General features: G+C 47.8%; 2 protein-coding genes across 7 annotated transcripts; both read left to right on the top strand.

Moving 5' to 3' along the window:
- The first annotated feature begins 1,700 nt into the window (after window positions 1-1,700).
- Window positions 1,701-5,515, top strand: S100A1 (S100 calcium binding protein A1). Of its 5 annotated transcripts, none has more exons than XM_061606487.1 (3): window positions 1,701-1,755; window positions 3,206-3,387; window positions 5,171-5,515. In XM_061606487.1, the coding sequence occupies exons 2-3, from the start codon at window positions 3,247-3,249 to the stop codon at window positions 5,312-5,314; spliced, it is 285 nt and encodes a 94-aa protein (XP_061462471.1). In that variant the 5' UTR covers window positions 1,701-1,755; window positions 3,206-3,246; the 3' UTR covers window positions 5,315-5,515. The 5 variants fall into 5 exon arrangements, with proteins under 5 accessions (XP_061462471.1, XP_061462470.1, XP_061462473.1 ...); XM_061606486.1 differs by having other exon boundaries at window positions 1,701-1,788; XM_061606489.1 differs by having other exon boundaries at window positions 1,701-1,788; window positions 3,195-3,387.
- Window positions 5,516-8,650: 3,135 nt separating this feature from the next.
- Window positions 8,651-20,124, top strand: CHTOP (chromatin target of PRMT1). Of its 2 annotated transcripts, none has more exons than XM_061606012.1 (6): window positions 8,651-8,854; window positions 10,236-10,316; window positions 12,015-12,165; window positions 16,920-17,106; window positions 18,125-18,262; window positions 18,899-20,124. In XM_061606012.1, the coding sequence occupies exons 2-6, from the start codon at window positions 10,252-10,254 to the stop codon at window positions 19,099-19,101; spliced, it is 744 nt and encodes a 247-aa protein (XP_061461996.1). In that variant the 5' UTR covers window positions 8,651-8,854; window positions 10,236-10,251; the 3' UTR covers window positions 19,102-20,124. The 2 variants fall into 2 exon arrangements, with proteins under 2 accessions (XP_061461996.1, XP_061461995.1); XM_061606011.1 differs by having other exon boundaries at window positions 8,773-8,854; window positions 16,923-17,106.
- Window positions 20,125-22,502: the final 2,378 nt, after the last annotated feature.

Here is a 22,502-nt window from a genome sequence, read left to right as displayed (position 1 = left end):
GACGGGGGGGGGAAGGAATAAATATTGTATCAGGTCAAGGCCTTACAGTGAGCACTTACTTTATTTGATATCCTTAGCTAGCAATGTTAAGTATTTAGACAGTCAGTTTCCCTCAATTTGTACTTTGCTGTTCTTAAAAAAAATTGAGTTTTTAAGCCTACTATACATAGTTACTAAGTACTTCTTAAAGGAAAGGCGAGTAAGTGGAGTGGAAATGGCAGAGATGCCTGAAATGATGCACGGTGTGGATACCCAATCCTAGAACGCGGGGGCATCCATGGAAGCTGGAGGTCGGACGACTCAGGATGGACAAAAAAATAGAATTCTGCCTGCAGCACAGAGTTAAATTGCGGAATTCTCTCCCACAAGGGGTAGTGACGGCCACCAACTTGGAGGGCTTTCAAAGAGGGTTAGGCAAATTCGGGGAGGAACTGGCTCTCAACAGCTGCTACTGTTTTGCCTCCACTGTCGGAGGCAGTATACCTTTGAAGTCCAAGCTGTTGGGAGCCACAGATAGGGAAGAGCGCTCTCGCACTCAGGTCCCGCTTACGGGCTTCCCCTTTGGGGCATCTGGTTGGCCGTTGTGAGAGCAGGAGGCTGGACTAGATCGGCCTTTCACTTGATCCAGCACCAGGGCTCTTCTGGCATTCTTATTCAGAGCAGCGAGACTTATTTCCGAGCAGGTATGTGTAAGATCAGGACTGGCACCAGCACCTGACTTCGCCAGGCAGGTGCTAAGGCTTGTGCTGGCCCCACCAGTGCCAGCTGCTGCCCCTTTCTCCCCTCCCACACACAGTGGGTGTCTGGGTCTGCGAGCCAGAGTTTTAATTTCCCAGAATGCCCCTGAGTGTTCTGGGGCATTGCGGGAAAATAAAATGTCAGGTCCTGGTGTCCCTTGGACACAGCTGCTGCCAGGTAAGCCCTTCACTTTGTCTCTGGGTTCCTCAGGTGTGGAGCTGGCCCCACAGAGGGCTACGCTGTTAGTCTGAGCTGTTCAGAGGGGTGGGGGAAGAGGAGGAGGGGATGCACCTTGGCTCCTGCGCACATGAACATTCAGGGGCCGCGTAGCGTGCATGCAGCTGGCCATTTCATGCTCGCCGGCTGGTGACTTTCTTTTCAAGCAACTGATCTGGGGCAAGATCTGATCTGGGGCAAGATGGGGGGGGCGAAGAGCAAACCAATATAGCAGGTGGCGGGCGGGGAAGAACCTCCAGGAGGGATCAAGTAAAGCAGAGAAACGAATCCGTGAAAACGAGAGGCTTCAGCTTTTATCCGGCCCCGCTGATAACAGGGTCGCAGGATCCAGTTTTCTGATCGCGGAATTTGTGGTCTGTTTGGGGCAGATCCTGTTGGCTTTAAAAGAAGTCTTTCAAAGAAGCGAGGCATGCAGGGGTCCTCTCTGGATTGTGTATTCAGCCAGGACCAAAAGAAAAAGCGACTCTTGTTTGCAAAGGAGAATAATTTTTCCACAGTATGCACAGCCTCTCCTTGAGCTTAGTGGCTCCATCGAGGGGGGGAGGGGGGAATCCCACCTAACTCTGCACCATCCAGGCCTCTCTGTCCTTTTAAATTCTGGCATTGCCTGCCTAGTGAACTTCCAAGCCAGATTGTCCAGTTGCTGGTATCGGGTTCTCGCTGCGGGGCGGGGAGGCCTCTCAGATCTTATTTAAAGTGACTGACCAGCTATTTTGGACTTGTTTTGTCAGAGGTAGCCGCGGCAGACGGAACAAGATCCACGACAGAAAGGGACGAGAGGTGAGAAGAGCGGACCTAGGGTCGCCTGTACAGGTGAGGGTGAGAGGACTGGAGATGCGGCCCCCTGCAGAGGAGAGCGAATGAGGGCAAGGGGTTTACAGGCCATCAGCAGAGGGCTTCAACCTTGATGCGATGGCACCATTGAAAACAGGGTATAAAGGACCTGTTGCACTATTTATTACATCTATATCCTCCAAGGAGCTCAGGATGGTGAACATGGCTTTCTGTGTCTCCCATTTCATCCTCCCGACAAAGTGGGCTAGGCTGGCAAAGAGTGACTGGCACAAGTCACCCAGCAAGAGGGGTGGGGATTTGAACCTGGGCCTTCCCAGTTCTAGTCCAACACAGTAATCTCGATGTGGCTGTACAAGTATGCCTGCCATTTTCCCCTCGCTGTCCCTTTATTGCCTGGGACACCCGTCCAGAATGCCAGTGTGGCAGAACCTCTCTCTCTTACTTCAGATCTCTCCTCAGCGATTCCTTTGGTTTGACTCCTTAGTCCTCACCCTGAACCCCCCAAACCTGTAGCCTGAGAATAAGTGCTTTTGGGGGATGGGTTGGCAGCTGCGATCTGTTTCGTCGCCATCTTTCTAAAACCACAAGCAACCTTGTTGTGTTGTATTAAGAGCTGCCTGCACGCAGGAAGCCTTGATGGTGAATAGGTGTGGGGAAGAAATTCAATTCAGTTCACATTTAAAGGCAAACTTACCCAATCCACCCTTTCCAAAGTAATAAGTTAACTGAAAACCCAGCGATTTTTCAAAATCCGTACTTCTCTGGATTTTGCTGTGCACCTCGCCAGCCATGTAATAGGTACTCAAATGCATATAAAAGGGAAAGGTAAAGGTGTCCCCACACTTATAGTGCCAGTCGTTTCCGACTCTTAGGGTGACATCTTGTGACGTTTACTAGGCAGACTGTATATATGGGGTGGGATTGCCAGTTCCTTCCCCGGCCTTTCTTTACCCCCCAGCATATGCCGGGTACTCATTTTACTGACCACGGATGGATGGAAGGCGGAGTGGACCTCGACCCCTTTTACCGGAGATTCGATTTCCTCCTTCCGTTGGAATCGAACTCCGGCTGTGAGCAGAGCTTCGGCTGTGTTACCACTGTTTACCACTTTGTGCCACGGAGGGTCAAAAAATGCATATACTAGGGTGAAATTTGCACATATATGCAGATATTACTGAAAAGAAAAGGCATTCTATTCGAGAAAAGCGGCCTGTGAAAACGCATGCATTAGGCAACGCAGCATACAAAAATGTGCATATCAACAGACATTTGCACCAAAATGCTAGTGAATTTTCATTTTTTAAAAAAATTATCGTAGACGGATGGAGAAAGGTGGGAAAACGAATTTAGGATTGGGGAAAAAATGAGGAATGGAGAGAAACCTAAATGGACAGATGTACCCATCCCTAATGGTAAAACCTCAGTTTGTTCCCAGGGTCGGTTTTCTTTGGCAGGCTCCTACCCGCGTCTGTAGCCATGATGTCGCAGCTGGAGAGTGCGATGGATGGCCTCATCTCCGTCTTCCACAGCTACTCGGGCAAGGAGGGTGACAAGCACAAGCTGAGCAAAAAGGAGCTGAAGGACCTCTTGCAGAATGAGCTCAGCTGTTTCCTGGAGGTAGGCCGTTACGCACGCTCAGCCTGCGTGCTGTGCAAGCCCCGGATGTCATGCCCAGCCATCTTGAGGCTTTCCAGATTTATTTTTATTTTATTCTGAGAAACAAATGTTTACACTGAAGATGGAGTGTGCTTATTCTCAGTTGCTCCAGAAGTGAGGACTAGAACCACAGGGGTAGAAACGGCAGGGAAACGGATTTCGGTTGAACATTAGGAGGAACTTCCTTAACGGCAAAAGCTGTCTGATGGCAGGTTTCCCTGGGAGGTGGTGGGTGCTCCTTTGCGGGAGGTATTGAAGGAGAGGCTAGGCAGGATGCTGAAATGGCATTCTGCATTGCAGGTCCTGAATTCATCAGGGAATTGGACTAGATGACCTCTAAGGGCACTCCCAACTCCCACATCCACCCCACACATTGAAAGCATGTTTAAAGTATGCGGCTTCCCCCAAAGAATCCTGGGAACTGTAGTGTGTTAAGGATGCTGGGAATGGTAGCTCTGTGACTGAAGTCCAAATCCCACTGTCCCAAGTACAACAGTCTTCCTCATTACATTTCTGTTGTGATGAACTGTAGACTGTAAGGTTCTTTGGGCAGGGACCTAATCTTCTGTACTTGGTAATATTCCATGTATGTAGATGATAGCAAAGTAACTATAACAACAATAACATATACACTATGGCAGCTGTTGACCACCACTACTACTGTTAAATTTATATACCGCTTAATGCCAAAATAAGCAGTTCTAAGCAGTTGACAAAGTACAAACACCACTTATACAGTCCTTAAAATATAAGCACCCAAAATTAAAATCCACTGTATCAGTTGTTCCCAAACTTTTTTACTCCATGGACCACTTGAAAATTGCTGATGGTCTTGGTGAACCACTTAACTGATTTTTCTGCACGTTGCTGCAATTGTAATGCACTGTGCTAGATGGTGTATGATTTTTTAATTGCATGTTTATTGGTTGTTTTATTTCTTATGATGTATTTTACTATATTATGATTTGCATTCCATAGAATTCAAATGGCTATACAATAAAATCCAATATAAGAAATAAAACAACTAAAAGCAATATTAAAATACGAGTATTTAATAAAGGCATGCCACAGCCCACCTGAATGAAACTCGCGGCCCCCTGGTGGTCCACAGACTACAGTTTGGGAACCCCTGGTCTAAATATTTTGGAAAGTTGTTTGCTATGCATCTGAACACCTTATAAGATATTGTAACCAAATTTTGCATAGTGGTTCCTGAGATCAAGGAGCTGGTTTTCATCTATGTTTGGATACAATTAGATGCCATTTTGAATCAAGGTGGTGGCCTGAACTTCAAAACTGCACTGATTTTTCCACTCCTTAGAATTCCCAAGCAACACCGAGCACAAGGCTGCTAATGTCCGCTTATTTGTCCCGTGTCTGGAATGGAAATCAATCCAGTGAATGCAATCCGTGTTGGCCGCTGTTGCTTTCAGACCCAAATGATACACAAATGATATGCATTTGCATTGCATTTCCTTTGCGCTGGAATGGGGTGGAAAAACATCATGACAATGGAACTGATGGAATTAATTATGTCAGTTATGCAAGTTTCATAACTGGGAGAAGAATAACGTCGGTCTTGGTGGAAGGCAAAGTGCAGCGGAATGGAAACAGTGCTGCAGGCGACGAATACAGGGTGGAACAGAAAACAATGCCTTCTTACATCCATAGCTGCTGGTATGCAACAAAACAGTATCATTACAACATTTAAAAAAATTAACTCCTCCTCTCTCCTGCATTACAGACCCAGAAGGACTCAGAAGCCGTGGATAAGATCATGCACGACCTGGATGAAAATGGCGATGGGGAGGTAGATTTCCAGGAATTTGTGGTACTGGTGGCAGCCCTCACTGTGGCTTGCAACAACTTCTTCTGGGAAAACTCCTGAGGCCTTCGAGCAAAGGCCGGGCAAGCCACGGAAGCGGCTGCTTTGCCAAGCCCAGCGTCCCTACTGCCATCTCCTTCCAGGGCCCCACTTCTAGCCTTGTGGCTTTTCCCTCTAGCTAGGAGGCAAGAGAGAGCACCTTTTGGTGCCATGTAATCACTCACCGAGACAGTGATGCCTATTAAAAGCCATTCCCCTACCCCTGCTGCTGGTCTGGGCTGCTTTTTTTGAAAAGGTAATGAGCAACTGAAGATGGGAAGGAACAGAACTAGGGGCAGGCCTGGGGTGCTGCCTCTGGGGTGGGAGGGAGGCACCTGTGATAGGCTTTCTACCTAACTATCCACTCAACAGCTGAAACACAACCCAAGAATTTCAATTTCACCTCTAAAGCTGGTGACGCTGACCAGTGTGGTCAATGTTGATGTAGCCTTGTAAATATGCCCACAAATGTTATTAGCCTGCAAAAATATTTTACTTATAAGTTGCCTCCTCTGCAAACATGGAAACATTGGCTACTAGCTTCTTATTGGCTTCTTTCTTTTAACACCAGCCTGCTGTCAAGTAGACTGAGCGACCCATTCCTCCTCCACCAGCCTGCGTAGCTGTTGTTGCTGATGGGTGTTTTGGTAGTCATGGAGAAATGTCATATGTGTGTGTATGTCTAACATAACAGAGATAGTCTTAAAGCAATAGCTCTGTTATGTTAGTCACTGTCAATAAACATATGGTCTTGGTGATTAACGGCATCCTTCCAGGATCCAAAACAAACTTGTCTGAAGTGCTGTTTGATGCTAATCAGGGCACCTTTTTAGACAAGCACCACATGGAACTTTTTAGTTAATCAAAAGTTTAATTGATTCATTTAATCAGTTGAACTTTGTTATGGCCTTAATTTTTATAAAACAGAACCAGGGGATTGCTCACCAAAACAAGGAACTGACTCATTCATGTATCCTGGCCAATATTTTTCAGTGCCTTTTATCCCTGAGGCTGCAACCCTACACCAAGTTTCCTAGGAGCAAATTCTACTGAATCAGGTAGACATGGATATGATAGCATTGTAAGGCTACCATCCTATACACTCATGTGGAAATAAATAACATTAAATTCAGTAAGATGTACTTCTTAGGAAACCTGAGTAGAATATGTAGGAAGTGAAGAAAACCTTGATCTGGGAAGGCTAGTCTCTCATGACTGTAGAGGACTGCCACCTTGTGGGCAGCCACATCACTGCAGCCATGGAATATAAATAATATATACAGCCAAGTCTTGAATCCTACTTTTAGGATCTTTTAAGCCCTACCAAGTTCAATGGAGAGCTGTCGAATGTTTGAAAGTTAAGTATCTTTGGGTGGAATGGGCTCTTAATATTATTTACAGTAAGTTAAACAATAAAACAACTGTTAGATTCAGGAAAATTGGTGGAAAGCATTATCAAAGATAGAATTAACAAGCAAATAGAACAAGTCTTGCTGAAACAGAACCAGCATGGCTACTGCAAGGGTAAGCCCTGTCTCACCAACATTTTAGAATTTTTTTTGAGAGTGTCAACAAGCATTTAGAGCTGATCCAGTCATCACTTTGTCCTTTCCAAAACCTTTTGAGAAAGTTCTACACTCAGGACTCTTGATTATTAGTGATCAGTAACTGGGAAAGGAACAGGAAGCAGTAAGTAGGAATAAATGGACAGTTCTCATAATTGAGGCATGTAGAAAGTGGAGTCCTCAAGGATCGGTATTGGAGCCTGTGGTTTTTAGCTTGTTCATACATGACTAAAGTGAGGTAGCCAAGTTTGCTAATTCCAAATTCCTCAGAGTGGGTAAAACAAAAAGGGCTTGCGAAGAGCTCCAAAGGGATCTCCCCAAACTGGGTGAATAGGCAGGAAAATGGCAAATGCCATTCAATGTAAACAAATGTAAAGTGATGCATGTTGGGTAAAAAAATTCAGTTTCACACATACACTCATGGAGTCTGAACTGGCGGTGACTGACCAGGAACGAGACCTTGGGGTCATAGTGGATAGCTCAATGAAGATGTCGACCCAGTGTGCAGCAGCTGTGAAAAAGGCAAAAGCCCATGCTAGAGATCATTAGGAAAGGTATTGAAAATATTAACACTGCTGATATCATAATGCCATTATATAAATCTATGGGGCAACCACACTTGGCATACAGTGTACAATTCTGGTCACCACACCTCAAAAAGGATATTGTGGAGCTGGAAAAGGTTCAGGACAGGACAACCAGAACAATCAAGGGGATGGAGCAACTCCCCTATGCAGAAAGGTTGCAGCATTTCGGGCTTTTTAGTTAAGAGAAAAAGCAAGGAAGAAGTGATGGGACTGAAGTATATAAAATGATGGATGGCATGGAGAAAGTGGATAGAGAAAAAAAATCCTCCCTCTCTCATAACCCCAGAACTTGTGGACAGCCAGTGAAGGTGAATGTTGGACGATTCAGGTCAGGTCAAAATAAAGTACTTCTTCATACAGCGCATAACTAAACTATGGGATTTGCTCCCACAAGACGAGAGGCAGCGATGGCCAACGACATGGAAGGCTTTAAAAGATGAGACAAAGTCGTGGAAGAGAAGGCTATTAACAGTTACTAGCCACAGTGGCTACCCAGAGCCCGTATGGCTCTGCGTATCAGCTGCTGGGAATCACAAATGGGGAGAGTTGCTGTTGTCCTTGGGAGACCCACTTGTGGACTTTCCAGGACCATCTTTTTGGCCGCTGTGAGAACAGGATTCTGGGCTAGAAGGGCCACTGGCCTGATCCAACTGCCAAACTCCTCTCCACGTTCTTGTTAGGAAAGCTTCACTAACTCTATCCGGAACTCACTCCCCAAAGGGACTCAAAAGGATCAGCGCCCTCCTTCCACTTTAGGAGCAGCCACGGCTCTTTTAAACTAGCGCCCGTTTCGTCCGCTTTCCTACCACGCAGACCAACTCCATCCATTCACACGCAAAAAAAAAAAGACTCCTCCTTTTTAGGAGGCAAAGCCACGCCCCTCTACCTGCCCCAGCTCCCAGCATTCGCCACGAGCTGCCAATCACTTTACGTGCTGCGCCGCAGCCCGCCTTTTCTCTCTTCTGAGAGACGCAGCCACGGCAGTGGCATTCCCCGCCTCTCCCCTCGAGAGGACGTCCCTTGGCACGCGTGCGCAGAAAGGGAGCCGCGCAGCGCCTTATTGGCACATGCGCGGCTGGCTCCTGACGCACGCGCAGTGCCATCCTTTCTTAAAAAAAATATATTAAGGGGCTCGGCCATTTTGCCGGGCTGCTTTCTGAGGAGAGGGAGATTCGGAAGGCTCTGAGTGGCGGCTGAAGGGAAAGCGGCGCCCTTCTCGTGAGAGAAAGAGAGAGGCGGCGGAAGGTTGGATTAAGGAGAGAGAAAACCACCGCCGCCATCTTTGCGTTCGGGGCGCCTGAGGGGGGAGGCCGGGCTAAGCCTGAGCGGAGCCTCCCGCCGCCGCCGCCTCCTCCTCCTCCGCTGGCACGGCCGGAGCCGCAGACGGAGCAGGGCGAGCCCCGCCCCCGACGGTAAGCAAGGGAAGAGAAGGGGGGGAGCCGTTGCCTCGTCGTTGGCGGCGCGCGGAGCGTGGCCTCGAAGGCCGTTGGCGCTTCCAGCAAGGCCGCGAGGCCCCCCTTCTTTCCCCTTTGAGCACGTGACCGGCTCCGAACGTTGGCGGGCGGCGAAAGCCCGGATGGAGCGGGGTTCTACGGGGCGGGGGCGGGGCGACTCTCTCGCCTTGCCCCCAAAAATGAATGAATGAGTTTCCTGTAAACCCGCCTTTAATGCTGAGTCGCTCTTCCACCTCCTCCTTTTCTCGCCTCTTCACACCCCCAATTGATTGATTGATTGTTTGTTTATTAAGTTTATGGTCTTTTCTCCAGAAGGAACTCAGGGCCCAAGTAATTTAAATTAATATTAACGTTCGGGGCTCTAGTTCTCTCTCTCTTCCCTCCCCCTCCCCCCTGCCGCTCTCCTTGATAAACGAGTCCCCTTCAAACCAGCCTTTGGTGCTGATTCTTCTCCCCCCCCCCACCCCTTTGGTTAATCTTAAAAGTCTGGTCTTTAGTTCTCTCCCCGTACACCACCTCCGGACAAATGAGTACACTGCAAGCCCGCCTTTGGTGCTGATTCTTCTCCCTCCTTTTTAAATTACTTAATTTTAAAGTTCAGGTCTCTAGTTCTCTTTAACACAAACACACCCTTACTGCCACTACCCTCAGTAAATGAACAAATGAGTCGGCTGCAAACCAGCTTTTAATGCTGTTGCTTCTCCTCCCTATCTGCTTTAAATTGCTTAATTTTAAAATTCATGTCTCTTGTTCTGTTCCCCCACCACCAAAAAAAGATGAGTGGATGAATTAGTCTGTCGCAAACTATCCCTTGGTGCTGATTCTTCTCTCCCCCCCCCCGTAAATTACTTAATTTTAAAAGTCAAGTCTCTAGTTCTCTCCACCGCCACTCCACCCTCAATAAATTGACAAATGAGTCTCCTGCAAGCCTGCCTTTGGTGCTGATTCTCCCCCCCACCCTTTAAATTACTTATTTTTAAAATTCGGGTCTCTTGTTCTCTTCCCCCCCCAAAAAAAAAATATGAGTGGAAACATTGTGCTGACTCTTTTCTTCCTTCTGCTTTTCATTAATTTTAAAAGTAGCCTCCTTTTCAGGGCCCACTGCACTCATCAGGCAGCTCTGTAGACTCGAGATCACAGAAATGATACAATTGCCAATAAAACGAAGTAGCAGCAGCAGTTAAGCCCCTCCCCCATACAGCCCAACACAGACTTAAATAATAGCTGCTGTTTTCCCTCCGCCCAACCCTCATGCAGACTGCTCTGGGCTCCCTGAAGGGACATACATAGCAGCAGTTAACTCTTTTCTGAACTTGCTCTGTCTCGACTTTTATTGTAGGTTCTGGGGACCTGAGATGGCCGCGCAGTCAGCGCCGAAAGTCGTGCTTAAGAGCACCACCAAGATGTCCCTCAACGAGCGGTGAGGAGCCCAACAGCCAACTTCAGCTCATAAGATTTTTATATTTTTATTTTTTGCTTAATTGTCGCTTGTGTTCGGTATCCAGAACCAACATGGTCCTTGCCCTGCTTTTAATCCATCCAGATGCAAACAAGCAGGGGGCAGCTCGCTTCTGCCTTAAATCCCACAGCAAACGATGGTACACGAGGTTAAAAAGGGCCAGAATTGTCTGTCTGGAAGCGTTCATATGGCGGGATGTGTTTTAAGGAAACCTCACACCCTCCTTTTTTTCTTCCACATGTGTTCACGTTATATAGGTGACCCCTGCAGCGTGGTAGCATGTGACCTAAGCTGCAGGAGGCTTGCTGCTGTGTCCGAGGCGGACGCACATCCTTGTGTGGTCTGGCCTGTAAGAGGCAGGCAGCTGGCCGCTCCGATCAGCCCAAAGGCTCCTTGGCACTGTCCTTGGGCCTTGTAAGAGGCAAGTGCTCTGCTCCATTTGTCGCCGTCTTTCTTTCTGTCTGCATGCATGCTCTTTCCTTTTTCCTTTTCGGCGGCTGTTTAACTGTAACAAAACATCCAATTAATAGGTGAAGCTTACAGTGTGTGGCCCTTGCGTGCACAATTCTCCTATGTCAGTTGATTATTTTAAAACCCTGCCGCCGCCTCTCTAGGGAATACTTGGAGCTTGTTCCAAAGGCAGGCCTGGAGAGAGGGATCGCAGAGTTGTATCCAATATCCCTCGAGCTCAGGAGTAGGCCAGTTGGAAAAAATGGGCATCTTCATCCATTAAGTCCATTGATTTCAGTGGGCCTGCTCTTGAGGAGAGCTTAGTTGGATGCAACCCATTGTCAGCTGCTTGCTTGATCCTGTAGGTCAGGGATGGGGAACTTGTGGCGCTCGGTGTTGCTGGACTACAGTGCCCAGCTGCCCGATGACCATGCTGGCCCAACAGCATCTGGAGAGCCACAGGCGCATCTGTTCCCTATCAACCTATTAAATCAGCTCATGAAAGTTACTAGTCTGCTTAGAGGCTGTGTTTCCATGGGGGCTGTGGCAGAAGGGATGCCCCCTGCTCTCCGCAGTCAGCACAGAAATGCAGCGGAGGAGTGGAGCAGTCTGTCCTCTTGGTACATGCACATGCCTGCATGGAATTCTTGGTTGTCTGTGGCTGCCAGGCAAGTTATTAAATACAAGGGTAGGTCTCTACTCTTATGATTGTTAGGGCATTGTAGCTTCCAAGTGGCCTAGCGGTTTAACACAGTTTGATTTGGCAATTCCTCCCTTAACCTCTTCTTTTCTTGGCTACTTGAGTCAGTCCATTTTAAAGTAGCATTGCTTTTTTCTTACACCTTTCTCCCCATCTTCCGCCACCCACCTCTGCTTAACTGCTTTGTGTGTTTTCCATCCTTCCATCTTTGCATTTATTTATTTTTTTCAAATAACAGAACTTCTGATTTTTTTAAAAAAATCCATTCTGTTTATATATGTACACTGCACTAATCCACACCCTTTTGAATGTCCTGTCCTTGCACGTCTTCTGGAAAACGAGGAAAAGTCTGTAGCTCGCTAAGCCGTGATAAATTGAAATGTGTACCACGTTGTTGCCATTTAAAAAAAAATGTTGGCCGCCTGCTCTTAAAGGGCCATGAAATGCCGGTTGAAATGCTTTTGTCATGACCTCTTTTATTTAAACACCCGTTTTGTTCGACCTTGAAGCTTTACTAATATGCTGAAGAACAAACAGCCGATCCCTGTGAACATTCGAGCCACCATGCAGCAGCAACAGCTAGCCAGTGCCCGGAACAGAAGGCTGGCCCAGCAGATGGAGAACAGACCTTCTGTCCAGGCTGCCTTGAAACTCAAGCAGGTGAGGACAGCGCAGAAGAGCTGGCGATTGAGTATTGGCAGCCAGGAACTTCTTTGGGTGGGCGAGATGGATGGGCAGTAGGTAGATCTTTGGCCATTGTTCCCACTGGTGGGCCACACCCAACTCACCTCTTGCTGCATTCTTGGAAATGAGAAACTTGACCCGGTGGGCTGTGTTGGCGGAGGCACTTACAACATGAGTAGCTGACTCTTTCACTGAGCTAGCACACCTTGGAGACAGGCACACTGAGACTCTAGGCTTAGGAAGATAACTATTATAGAAATGGACACTTGATATAAACGAGTTCTAGTTCTAACTAATTAAGTTGGAGATGCGAAGACCCATTATCGGTCTCTGCTGTCATACTATTGGGGAGAGAAAGAGAGAGAGAAAGGAAAGATGTCTCCTCTCCCGAGGTGAGATGGAGCAGGAGGGGGAACCGGAAATGAGGTCACCAACCCTGAGCGTATCAGTCTAATCAGAAGAAGGCCAGCATGGATGTCCAAGGACAGTGAGGCAGTCTAGGAATCTTGGAGGCTCCCCCTCCATCTGCTTTAACCCCATGCAAACCCACCACGTTTGAGCTGCATTCTTACCCTTCAAGCAAGGAGCTTTGCCTTAGTTAAGGAAGGCCTCATACAGAGGATCGCTGTATTGCAGGTGTGGGGAGCGTTTGGCACCACAGATGTTGCTGAACTCCCAGCAGCCCCAGCAGGTGTGGACAATGGACAGGTTAACGAGCAAAGTCAAGGAAGCTCTTAGAGGCAAAAAGTCTTCCTTCAGAAAATGGAAGTCTTGTCCGAATGAAGAAAATAAAAAAGAACACAAACTCTGGCAAAAGAAATGCAAGAAGACAATAAGGGATGCTAAAAAAGAATTTGAGGAGCACATTGCTAAGAACATAAAAACCAACAACAAAAAATTCTATAAATACATTCAAAGCAGGAGACCATCTAGGGAGGCGATTGGACCCTTGGATGATAAGGGAGTCAAAGGCATACTAAAGAACGATAAGGAGATTGCAGAGAAGCTAAATGAATTCTTTGCATCTGTCTTCACAGTGGAAGATATAGGGCAGATCCCTGAACCTGAACTAACATTTGCAGGAAGGGATTCTGAGGAACTGAGACAAATAGTGGTAACGAGAGAGGAAGTTCTAAGCTTAATGGATAATATAAAAACCGACAAATCACCGGGCCCGGATGGCATCCACCCGAGAGTTCTCAAAGAACTCAAAGGTGAAATTGCTGATCTGCTAACTAAAATATGTAACTTGTCCCTCGGGTCCTCCTCCGTGCCTGAGGACTGGAAAGTGGCAAATGTAACGCCAATCTTCAAAAAGGGATCCAGAGGGAATCCCGGAAATTACAGGCCAGTTAGCTTAACTTCTGTCCCTGGAAAACTGGTAGAAAGTATGATTAAAGCTAGATTAACTAAGCACATAGAAGAACAAGCCTTGCTGAAGCAGAGCCAGCATGGCTTCTGCAAGGGAAAGTCCTGTCTCAGTAACCTATTAGAATTCTTTGAGAGTGTCAACAAGCATATAGATAGAGGTGATCCAGTGGACATAGTGTACTTAGACTTTCAAAAAGTGTTTGACAAGGTACCTCACCAAAGGCTTCTGAGGAAGCTTAGCAGTCATGGAATAAGAGGAGAGGTCCTCTTGTGGATAAGGAATTGGTTAAGAAGCAGAAAGCAGAGAGTAGGAATGAACGGACAGTTCTCCCAATGGAGGGCTGTAGAAAGTGGAGTCCCTCAAGGATCGGTATTGGGACCTGTACTTTTCAACTTGTTCATTAATGACCTAGAATTAGGAGTGAGCAGTGAAGTGGCCAAGTTTGCTGACGACACTAAATTGTTCAGGGTTGTTAAAACAAAAAGGGATTGCGAAGAGCTCCAAAAAGACCTCTCCAAACTGAGTGAATGGGCGGAAAAATGGCAAATGCAATTCAATATAAACAAGTGTAAAATTATGCATATTGGAGCAAAAAATCTTAATTTCACATATACGCTCATGGGGTCTGAACTGGCAGTGACCGACCAGGAGAGAGACCTCGGGGTTGTGGTGGACAGCACGATGAAAATGTCGACCCAGTGTGCGGCAGCTGTGAAAAAGGCAAATTCCATGCTAGCAATAATTAGAAAAGGTATTGAAAATAAAACAGCCGATATCATAATGCCGTTGTATAAATCTATGGTGCGACCGCATTTGGAATACTCTGTACAGTTCTGGTCGCCTCATCTCAGAAAGGATATTCTAGAGTTGGAAAAGGTTCAGAAGAGGGCAACCAGAATGATCAAGGGGATGGAGCGACTCCCTTACGAGGAGAGGTTGCAGCATTTGGGGCTTTTTAGTTTAGAGAAAAGGCGGGTCAGAGGAGACATGATAGAAGTGTATAAAATTATGCATGGCATTGAGAAAGTGGATAGAGAAAAGTTCTTCTCCCTCTCATAATACTAGAACTCGTGGACATTCAAAGAAGCTGAATGTTGGAAGATTCAGGACAGACAAAAGGAAGTACTTCTTTACTCAGCGCATAGTTAAACTATGGAATTTGCTCCCACAAGATGCAGTAATGGCCACCAGCTTGGATGGCTTTAAAAGAAGATTAGACAAATTCATGGAGGACAGGGTTATCAATGGCTACTAGCCATGATGGCTGTGCTGTGCCACCCTAGTCAGAGGCAGCATGCTTCTGAAAACCAGTTGCCAGAAGCCTCAGGAGGGGAGAGTGTTCTTGCACTCGGGTCCTGCTTGCGGGCTTCCCCCAGGCACCTGGTTGGCCACTGTGAGAACAGGATGCTGGACTAGATGGGCCACTGGCCTGATCCAGCAGGCTCTTCTTATGTTCTTATGACGATGACAGGAGTCATTCAGCAACATCTGGTGGGCCAAACATTCCTCATACCTGCCTTACCGGATGCACCTTGACTTGGGGGTAGCCAGCCTCACTCCTTCCAGATGTTGCTGGACGTCCAGCCAGCACAGCTAACAATCACGGATGATGAGAGTTATAGTCCAACAAGATACGGACAGCTTCACGATGGTTATCCTTGCCTTTACTCTGAAGTGAACCAGAGCATAGTTACTTACTCTTTATTTCAGGTATTTATAGATTGGTTAATATTCAGAGAACAATTAAAATTCATCCTAGAAACAAAAAACTGCTTTATATGTACGTTGTGCTGTGTAAACTTCAAGCGTGTGGATTGATCGCAGGAACTTTGCTACAACAGAGGAGGTTGTCTTTGCATAGGAGGGGTTGCTCATCCTGCTTGCTCTGATAGACAGGGCCACTGATTTCCTGTTCTGGGAGATTCCCCCCCCCCCCCACACACACACAGGCAGTTCAGGGCTCAGAGGACGAGGGCATTGACACAACTCTGCTGATTTCACTCATGGAAACAGCTTTTTCACACCCCTGCACAACTTTAGTCTTCATCTACATTTGGGACTCAGTGTGGCGCCGGCAGCTGGACTGCACTGCATGAGTTGTGGGAACTGGCCCTTTACGTGAGAACATATCAGAAGCTAAAGCGAAGGAGAGGCCTGAATTGCCCCCCTCTTCAAAAGAGGAATGGCCATCCCTTACTCATAAAAAGATAGCTCTGATCCACCTCGGGATGCATCCTGTCACCCGTCGAGGGAGATCATGCTCAAATGCTGGCCCAGGGGAGAGTCCCTGTTCTAGAGGGCGACGTATATTTAGTTGCATGTTATTTTTAAAACCGCAGCTCTGCACGACTCAAGTGAACATTTAAATATAGCACCCCTGCTCCAGTCCTCCGATATGGGAAGCCCACAAGGGGTTTGCAGCTTAAAAAAAAAAGCAGAGTGGCCTAGACCATGAAAGTTACTCCTTTGTCCTTGCATCCAAATACCCTCTTCTCAGGAAAAACCTCTTTGTTGTTACCCTTCTAAAAAAGATGTTTGCCATTGAGTTAATTTTGGCACCACTTGCTGTTAAGAAGCCATTTTGCATAGTTAGCTGCCTTGAAAGAAATGCTCAGAAGAAGTACCTTGTATAGCCAAATGTGGAAACTGGGCCTTACTTCATACAGTGCCTGGTATCCTTCATTGACTATTTACAAATCCGGATTTTTATTTTATTTTTTGGGGAAGGGAAAAATCAAACGTTAGGCCAGACTCTTTCCCCCTACCCCCAAGGCAGCCACATATGTCTACAAAATACTTTTTTTAAAAAAATCATATGCTTGGGTTGGGGGGCGCTTCACAATGTAAATCAGGGTGGGGGAACCTGTGGCCTTCCAAATGTTGCTAGACTGCCAACATGGCCCATGGCCCCGCATGATGGAAGTTGGAGTCCAGCAGCATGAAGAGTGCTGTGTGACAAGTTCCGCAACAGGACCTGTTGTAGGACTTTCTGCTTGAATAGGATGTGATCTACATCCTGAGCTATGGTCCCTCTCCAGTTGCTGTGTTACGTATAATTACCCAGAGGACATGGTGCCACTAACGTAACAAATACCATCTTGTGGGTTTTATAATTATCAAAAATAAAATTGCACCTTGTCTGTCAACATGTACTGTTGCACGTTTTCAGTCTCCAAAATGTGTTGCTTCCCCCTGTTTCTTCCTTGGACCTCTTATGCGTTTAACAAGTGCGCCACTGACCATGCGTGTGTGACTTTGATATTCCTCGCCTCTAGCGGTTCACGCATATCCGTCTGCGCCAGTTGCTTGCTCTCTGTTTGCGTACGGCGTTTCCCTGTTTAACACTCTCTTCTTCCAGAAGAGCTTGAAACAACGCCTGGGGAAAAGTAACATCCAGGCGCGCTTAGGCCGGCCGGCAGGACTCCTGGCCCGTGGAGCGTTAGGGGGGCGAGGCTTGCCGATGGGCCAGAGAGGCTTGCCCCGAGGAGCCATGCGTGGCGGGCGCGGAGCGAGAGCGTTGCTGCGGGGAGGAATTCCCCTCAGAGGTCAGTGCACCTTTGGGAAATAAGAGAGTTCACTGAACGCCAGGGTAGTGGGGAAGCTTTTTCAGCCTGAGGGCCATGTTCCTTTATGGGCAACCTTCCGAGAGCCACGTGCCAGTGGTGGGCAGGGCCAGAGACAAAAGTGGGTGGAGCAACAAATGTAAATTTTGCCTTTGTACAGTAGGCGAGTTTCTACACATTGCATTCTCCATCCAGAGAGGCATTATTGGAGCTTAAAGGACACATTTCAGCAAAAGCACTTGAGGGTGCAAAGCAGGGGCAGCGAAGGGCATGGCCTGGGAGAGTTCCGAGGGCCAGATATGGAAGCCTGGAGGGCCACATTGTATGTTTTTTTGCTGATGTCCGAGCTTGGCACAGCCTGTCCCCTGTATCTTGTTTCTACCCTCAATATGGTGCTCGGCACATATTTATTATTTGATTTCTTTTCTGCTCTTCCTCCCAGCAGGAGCCCAGGGTGGCAAACAAAAGCACTAAAAACACTAGAACATCATAAAAACAGACTTTAAAATACATTTAAACAAAACCTCTTTAAAAACCCTTTTTTGAATGTTACCTGCCACAAGTAGGCAGCCCTACAGATGCTGCTGGATTCCCAACTGCCGTCATCCTCGGTTGTTGGCCGTGCTGGGGGCTGATGGGATTTGGGGTTCCCAACAACATCTGTAGGGTCATAAAGGTCCCCACACCAGCCGTGGCTGCATAACAAAGGCAGCTTGTTTTGTAACTGGGTTGTGGTGTTGCAGCTTTTGCCTGAAAGGGGAGCCCTTGGCCTGGTGTAAGGAGTGAAGGATCCAAAGAGAGTTCCCAAGCATAAATTCACTCCTGTGTCATGGTGATTATTGAGCCACTTCAGCACTTTGTAAGAACGGGCCTTGTAATGAGGAAATAGCTCCGAATTTGCTTGTGGGGCTGTAATCCTAAAAAAGAAAAAAATACAAAAGCTCAGGTGATGACTGACTGGCTGTTTCTCTTTCCTTCTCCGTCTCCTTCCCTGTTAAAGGGCAGAGTTTGCTTCGGGGAGGGCGTGGCCTAGCCCCTCGGATGGGCCTGAGAAGAGGAGGCCTTAGAGGACGGGGCGGGCCTGGCAGAGGCGGGCTGAGCAGAGGAGCCATGGGCCGGGGAGGCATTGGCGGCAGAGGTGAGTAACGTGAACCCTCCAGGTGTTACGCTGACTTTTATTTTGATCCTAGCAACCTTGTGCCCAGCGTTGCTCAGGAATTCTAAGACGCCAAACAAAAATCAGTGCTGTTTTGAAAGGTTCAGTCAGCCATCTTAATTCAAAATGGTGTCCAGCTGTATCCAAAAAAATCACAGAAGGGCTCCTCAGATAACGAAAAGTCAAAGCCACAGGAGCCCAGGTGACAATGAAATGATAGCGATTATTTGAACATGAACAGCTATACGTATAAACATGCACGTGTGTGTGTATATATAGAGATAGACAGAATACAGATAACTCCAGATCTCGTAGCCTCAGCAAACATGGCCAGCGGCCAGACCTGATGGTAGTTGTGCTTTAGCAACATTGGAGAGTCAAAGGTTCCGCACGCCTGTGCTAGATGAACTGCTTAACTCTGCACAAAGCAGCTTCCTGTCCTTACTGTGACCGGCAGCACTCCTCCAATGGTAGCATTGCTGGGATCTGTGCAGTGCAGAGACTGGGGGCTGACCCTTGTTATAAGGAAAAGGGGGGCAGCTGAGCTCCCCCAATGCAGCCGCCTCTGGTCGGGCACTCTCGCTGCGCCTGACTCTGTTGTCGTTCTCTTGTGGCAAGGTCGTGGCATGGCAGGCCGCGGAAGAGGCGGCTTCGGAGGCCGCGGAAGAGGTCGAGGAAGAGGAAGAGGGTCCGCCCGCCCTGCCTTGACCAAGGAGCAGCTCGACAACCAGCTCGACGCGTACATGTCAAAAACGAAAGGTCACCTGGATGCCGAACTGGACGCCTACATGGCCCAGACAGACCCTGAAACCAATGACTGATGCTTCCGTGCCGTAGACAATTGCTGAGGTTGTGCGTGTTGTGCGCTGGGCCTCCCCCCTCCTCCTCCTTTAAACTAAGATTGGCAACAACAGCCCTGACGACTTGGGGAGGGGCAGGAGATACAACATTAACATTACATTTTGATACTCTTGTGTTGTATGAAACTGGTGGGGTGGGGAGGGGGGAGGTAGAATGGTGTGTGTTAGTCTACATGCACACGCATACATATTTCTTCAGAAATGAACCTGACTCGACCTGCCACCCACAGCTGGCACCCTCTTGGTCCGTGGAGGAGGAGCGCTGAGCCCGGCTCAGCCTCCCCACCCCCTCGCTTCTTCACTCTTCAGCAGGACGACATTGCATTCATGATCCTCTTCTCTCCTTTCCCCCCCCAAATCGGCCTTGCTGTAAGCAGCAGGCCTCAGGTGCTTCATGAGCAGATGTCTGCTGTCAGGAGGTGGGTCTCAAGGTGGCTGCTTGTGCACCGTGTCGCTGAATTACAGACTCTTAAGTCCCCCCCCCCCCGCCCAACATGTAATTCTATGACTTTTTTTATACGGCGAGCACAAATAAGTGGAGCTTTTTTCTCCCCCCCTTTTCTCCCCTTCTCCCTAAAAAGGATCAGGCCCAACTTGGGTATAATTTACCAAATCTGCTGTGGCCGAAAGCAGATTTTTTTTTTAATTAAAAAAAAATTGGCAGCAAACTTTTTTTATGTTCATGCTCGTGTTGCCAGCCTGGTTGTTGGGGTTTTTTTTGTGTGTGTGCGTGTGTTTGAAGATACCGAGGACGTGGGCAGAAGCTTCTCGCTGTTGCTCTCTCTGCCGCCTGGTGTCTTATGAGCTCAACTGTTCTGTTCCAGTTTTGAACGGTATCTTGTATCTTCTGGTTTACTGTAAGAAACAATTGCAGGGAAAAGGCATTGTTGACTTTGTGTCCTTTGTGCTTGTTTGTGTATGGGTGGGGGCATTGTTGTTAGAAACCTGCAGCAAATTGAATAAGCCGCTTTTTGATACCTTGAACATGCACCCAACTCTTTTCCTTCACACAAACTTGAGTTTACCTAGGCTGGGCGTGGGGATCCTTTATTGGGCTGGAGGCTGTGTGTTCCCCAAAGGGAGTGTGAAGCAGCACCCAGAAGGATTGAACCTTGCTTGCATGTCAACTGACATCACCTGCTGATGCCAGCTGACTGGCATGTTGGTGTGGTTTCACAGTTTTGTTTTTCTCATGTTGACCACCTACCATCTTTATTACATTTCTGTCCTGCCTTTTCCTCCATGGTGCACCCAGTTCTTTGTCATTCCCTATTCTTCCGCCCGGACAACAATCCTTGGCAGTAGGTCAAGCTGCGGGTGAGCGACTGGCCTGGTGACCTTCACGGGCTGGGCCCCATTCAAATCATTGTGGCACGTTGAGTCACACCTTGTCTTAAGTAGTGTTGATTTCAGTGGGAATTACATTTAGCAAGCTTAGGCCTGATCCACACTGTTCATTTAAAACAGCATTCATCCCACTTTAAACAGTCAGGGCTTCCCCCAAAGAATCCTGGGAACTGCTGAGAGTTGTTTGGAGGTGCGTGTTTCCCTTGCAGAGGTCCAGTTCCCAGAGTGGTTTAATAACCAGTCTGTCTTCCTAGGGAATTTTCGCTCTGTGACATGGCCAGATGGGGATTTGAACCTGGGTCTCGCACAACCTAGTCTGGCACTTGAGCCACTGCACCACACCTGCTGTCACACTGATTCTGACAGAAAAGTGAAACTAAGATGAGGGATCAGAGCCACAACTGAGGGCAGGTAAATTTTAGCATGGGGTGTGAGGCCATGATTTTGTGGGGGTGGCGCTGCTGTAGGTGTAACGCAAGGTTAAGGATCTGAAGCAGGTTGTTGGCCTGCATATGCCTCTGGCTGGAATTCATCCTCTGCTTAAACCATAGTTAATGTCGAGGTTTGCTATGAATCAGGGTTAGCAGCTGGTTCCAGATCTGTGAGAATTAACCACAGGGGACCCAGAAACATTATGTTGGCACATAATGCGACACTCTTTTCCCCCCCATGTTTGGAAGATTAATAATTTATACGTATTTTTGGCTGGCACTTTTGCCACTTGTCACACACATGTAGTGACGTTTTATTTCTTTATGCTATCCTGTGCTCTAGAGAGGTGTTGAGCAAGGAATGTTCCCCTGGTAGCAAAGTTAGAGAAGAGCTAAGAGTATCTGTTTCTGAGTTCAGGAGGGCCCAGGTTCAGCCTGAGAGAAGCCCCACTATGAAATGTGGAGAGCGATTGCTGGTCAGTGTAGACAACGCGAAGCAAAATGAATCAATTGGTCAGACTCAGTATTGCAGCTACCTATGTATGTTTGCAGCGTTGCTTAGCTTCAAGGGGGGGGGGGACATCACCTACTTCTGAAGCCTGTCTCACTGGACATATACCCTAAACAAGCAAGCATGCTTGCATTGTGTTGCTATCTGAATCTAGGGGAAAATGCTTTCTCTCCCATCTACCCCCTTTTAATGCTTAATATCTTAAGAGGGGACGTGTTGCAGTTGAAAGAGGCCTACAAGCCAGTCCACTGAACTGTAAACCCTAAATGCAGTGAGGAGGGTGTCAATTCAGTTACACAGTGGGGGGGGGAGGGGAGGAATACGCTTTGTACGTGCTTACAGGGATTTTTTTTCTTCATGCAATTATTGCAAATAACGGGTTTTTCACCCTCTATACGTGTCCGGTGGGGTTCCTGTGGTCCACTAATTGTAGGGGGTGAAGGCTGTGAACAATTTCAAATACTACGAAGACAGATTCTAGGCCTAGCCTTTGGGTCAGGGGCAGCCATAGAAGAGCCCTACTGGATCAGGCTGGTGGCACATCTAGCCCAGCGTCCTGTTCTCACAGTGGCCAAACGCGTATCCACGGGAAACCTGCAAGCAGGACCTGCGCACAAGAGCAGCTCTCCCCTCCTGCAGTTTCCATCACCTGGGATCTGGAAGGATCCCGTCTCCATAGAGGCAGAGCACAGCCGTTGTGGCTAGTAGTCACTGGTAGCCTTCTCCGTGAATTTGTTCCTCTTTTAAAGCCATCCAAGATGGCGGCCATCACTGCCTCCTGTGGGAGTGAGTTCCATAGTTTCACTCTGCTGCGTGAGGAAGTCCTTTTGCCTGCCCTGAATCCTCCAACGTTCAGCTTCAGTGGATGTCCCCGACTTCTGGTGGTGTGGGAAAGGAAGCTTTTCTCCATCTGCTTTCTCCACGCCATGTGCTATTTTACACACTTGTATCATGACCAGTTTCTCTGCCTGGTCTAGCTCACAGGATTGTAAGGGTAAACATTCTGGGGGGATGTTTGGAGGTAGGATGACCACAAATAGCACCCTAAACGTCTGGGAGACAGCGTGAGATAA

The sequence above is a fragment of the Rhineura floridana genome, chromosome 22, assembly GCF_030035675.1.
Source record: "Rhineura floridana isolate rRhiFlo1 chromosome 22, rRhiFlo1.hap2, whole genome shotgun sequence".
NCBI lineage: Eukaryota > Metazoa > Chordata > Lepidosauria > Squamata > Rhineuridae > Rhineura > Rhineura floridana.
Note: the sequence above shows the minus strand (reverse complement) of the source record. Positions and strands in the feature narration are given on the sequence as shown.

Coding starts and splice junctions, on each gene's coding strand:
- S100A1 (XM_061606487.1), top strand. CDS start 3,247: ATGATGTCGCAGCTGGAGAGTGCGATGGATGGCCTCATCTCCGTCTTC. Junction 3,388..5,170: donor AGCTCAGCTGTTTCCTGGAG/GTAGGCCGTTAC, acceptor CCTGCATTACAG/ACCCAGAAGGACTCAGAAGC.
- CHTOP (XM_061606012.1), top strand. CDS start 10,252: ATGGCCGCGCAGTCAGCGCCGAAAGTCGTGCTTAAGAGCACCACCAAG. Junction 17,107..18,124: donor GGGAGGAATTCCCCTCAGAG/GTCAGTGCACCT, acceptor TCCCTGTTAAAG/GGCAGAGTTTGCTTCGGGGA. Junction 18,263..18,898: donor GGGAGGCATTGGCGGCAGAG/GTGAGTAACGTG, acceptor TCTTGTGGCAAG/GTCGTGGCATGGCAGGCCGC.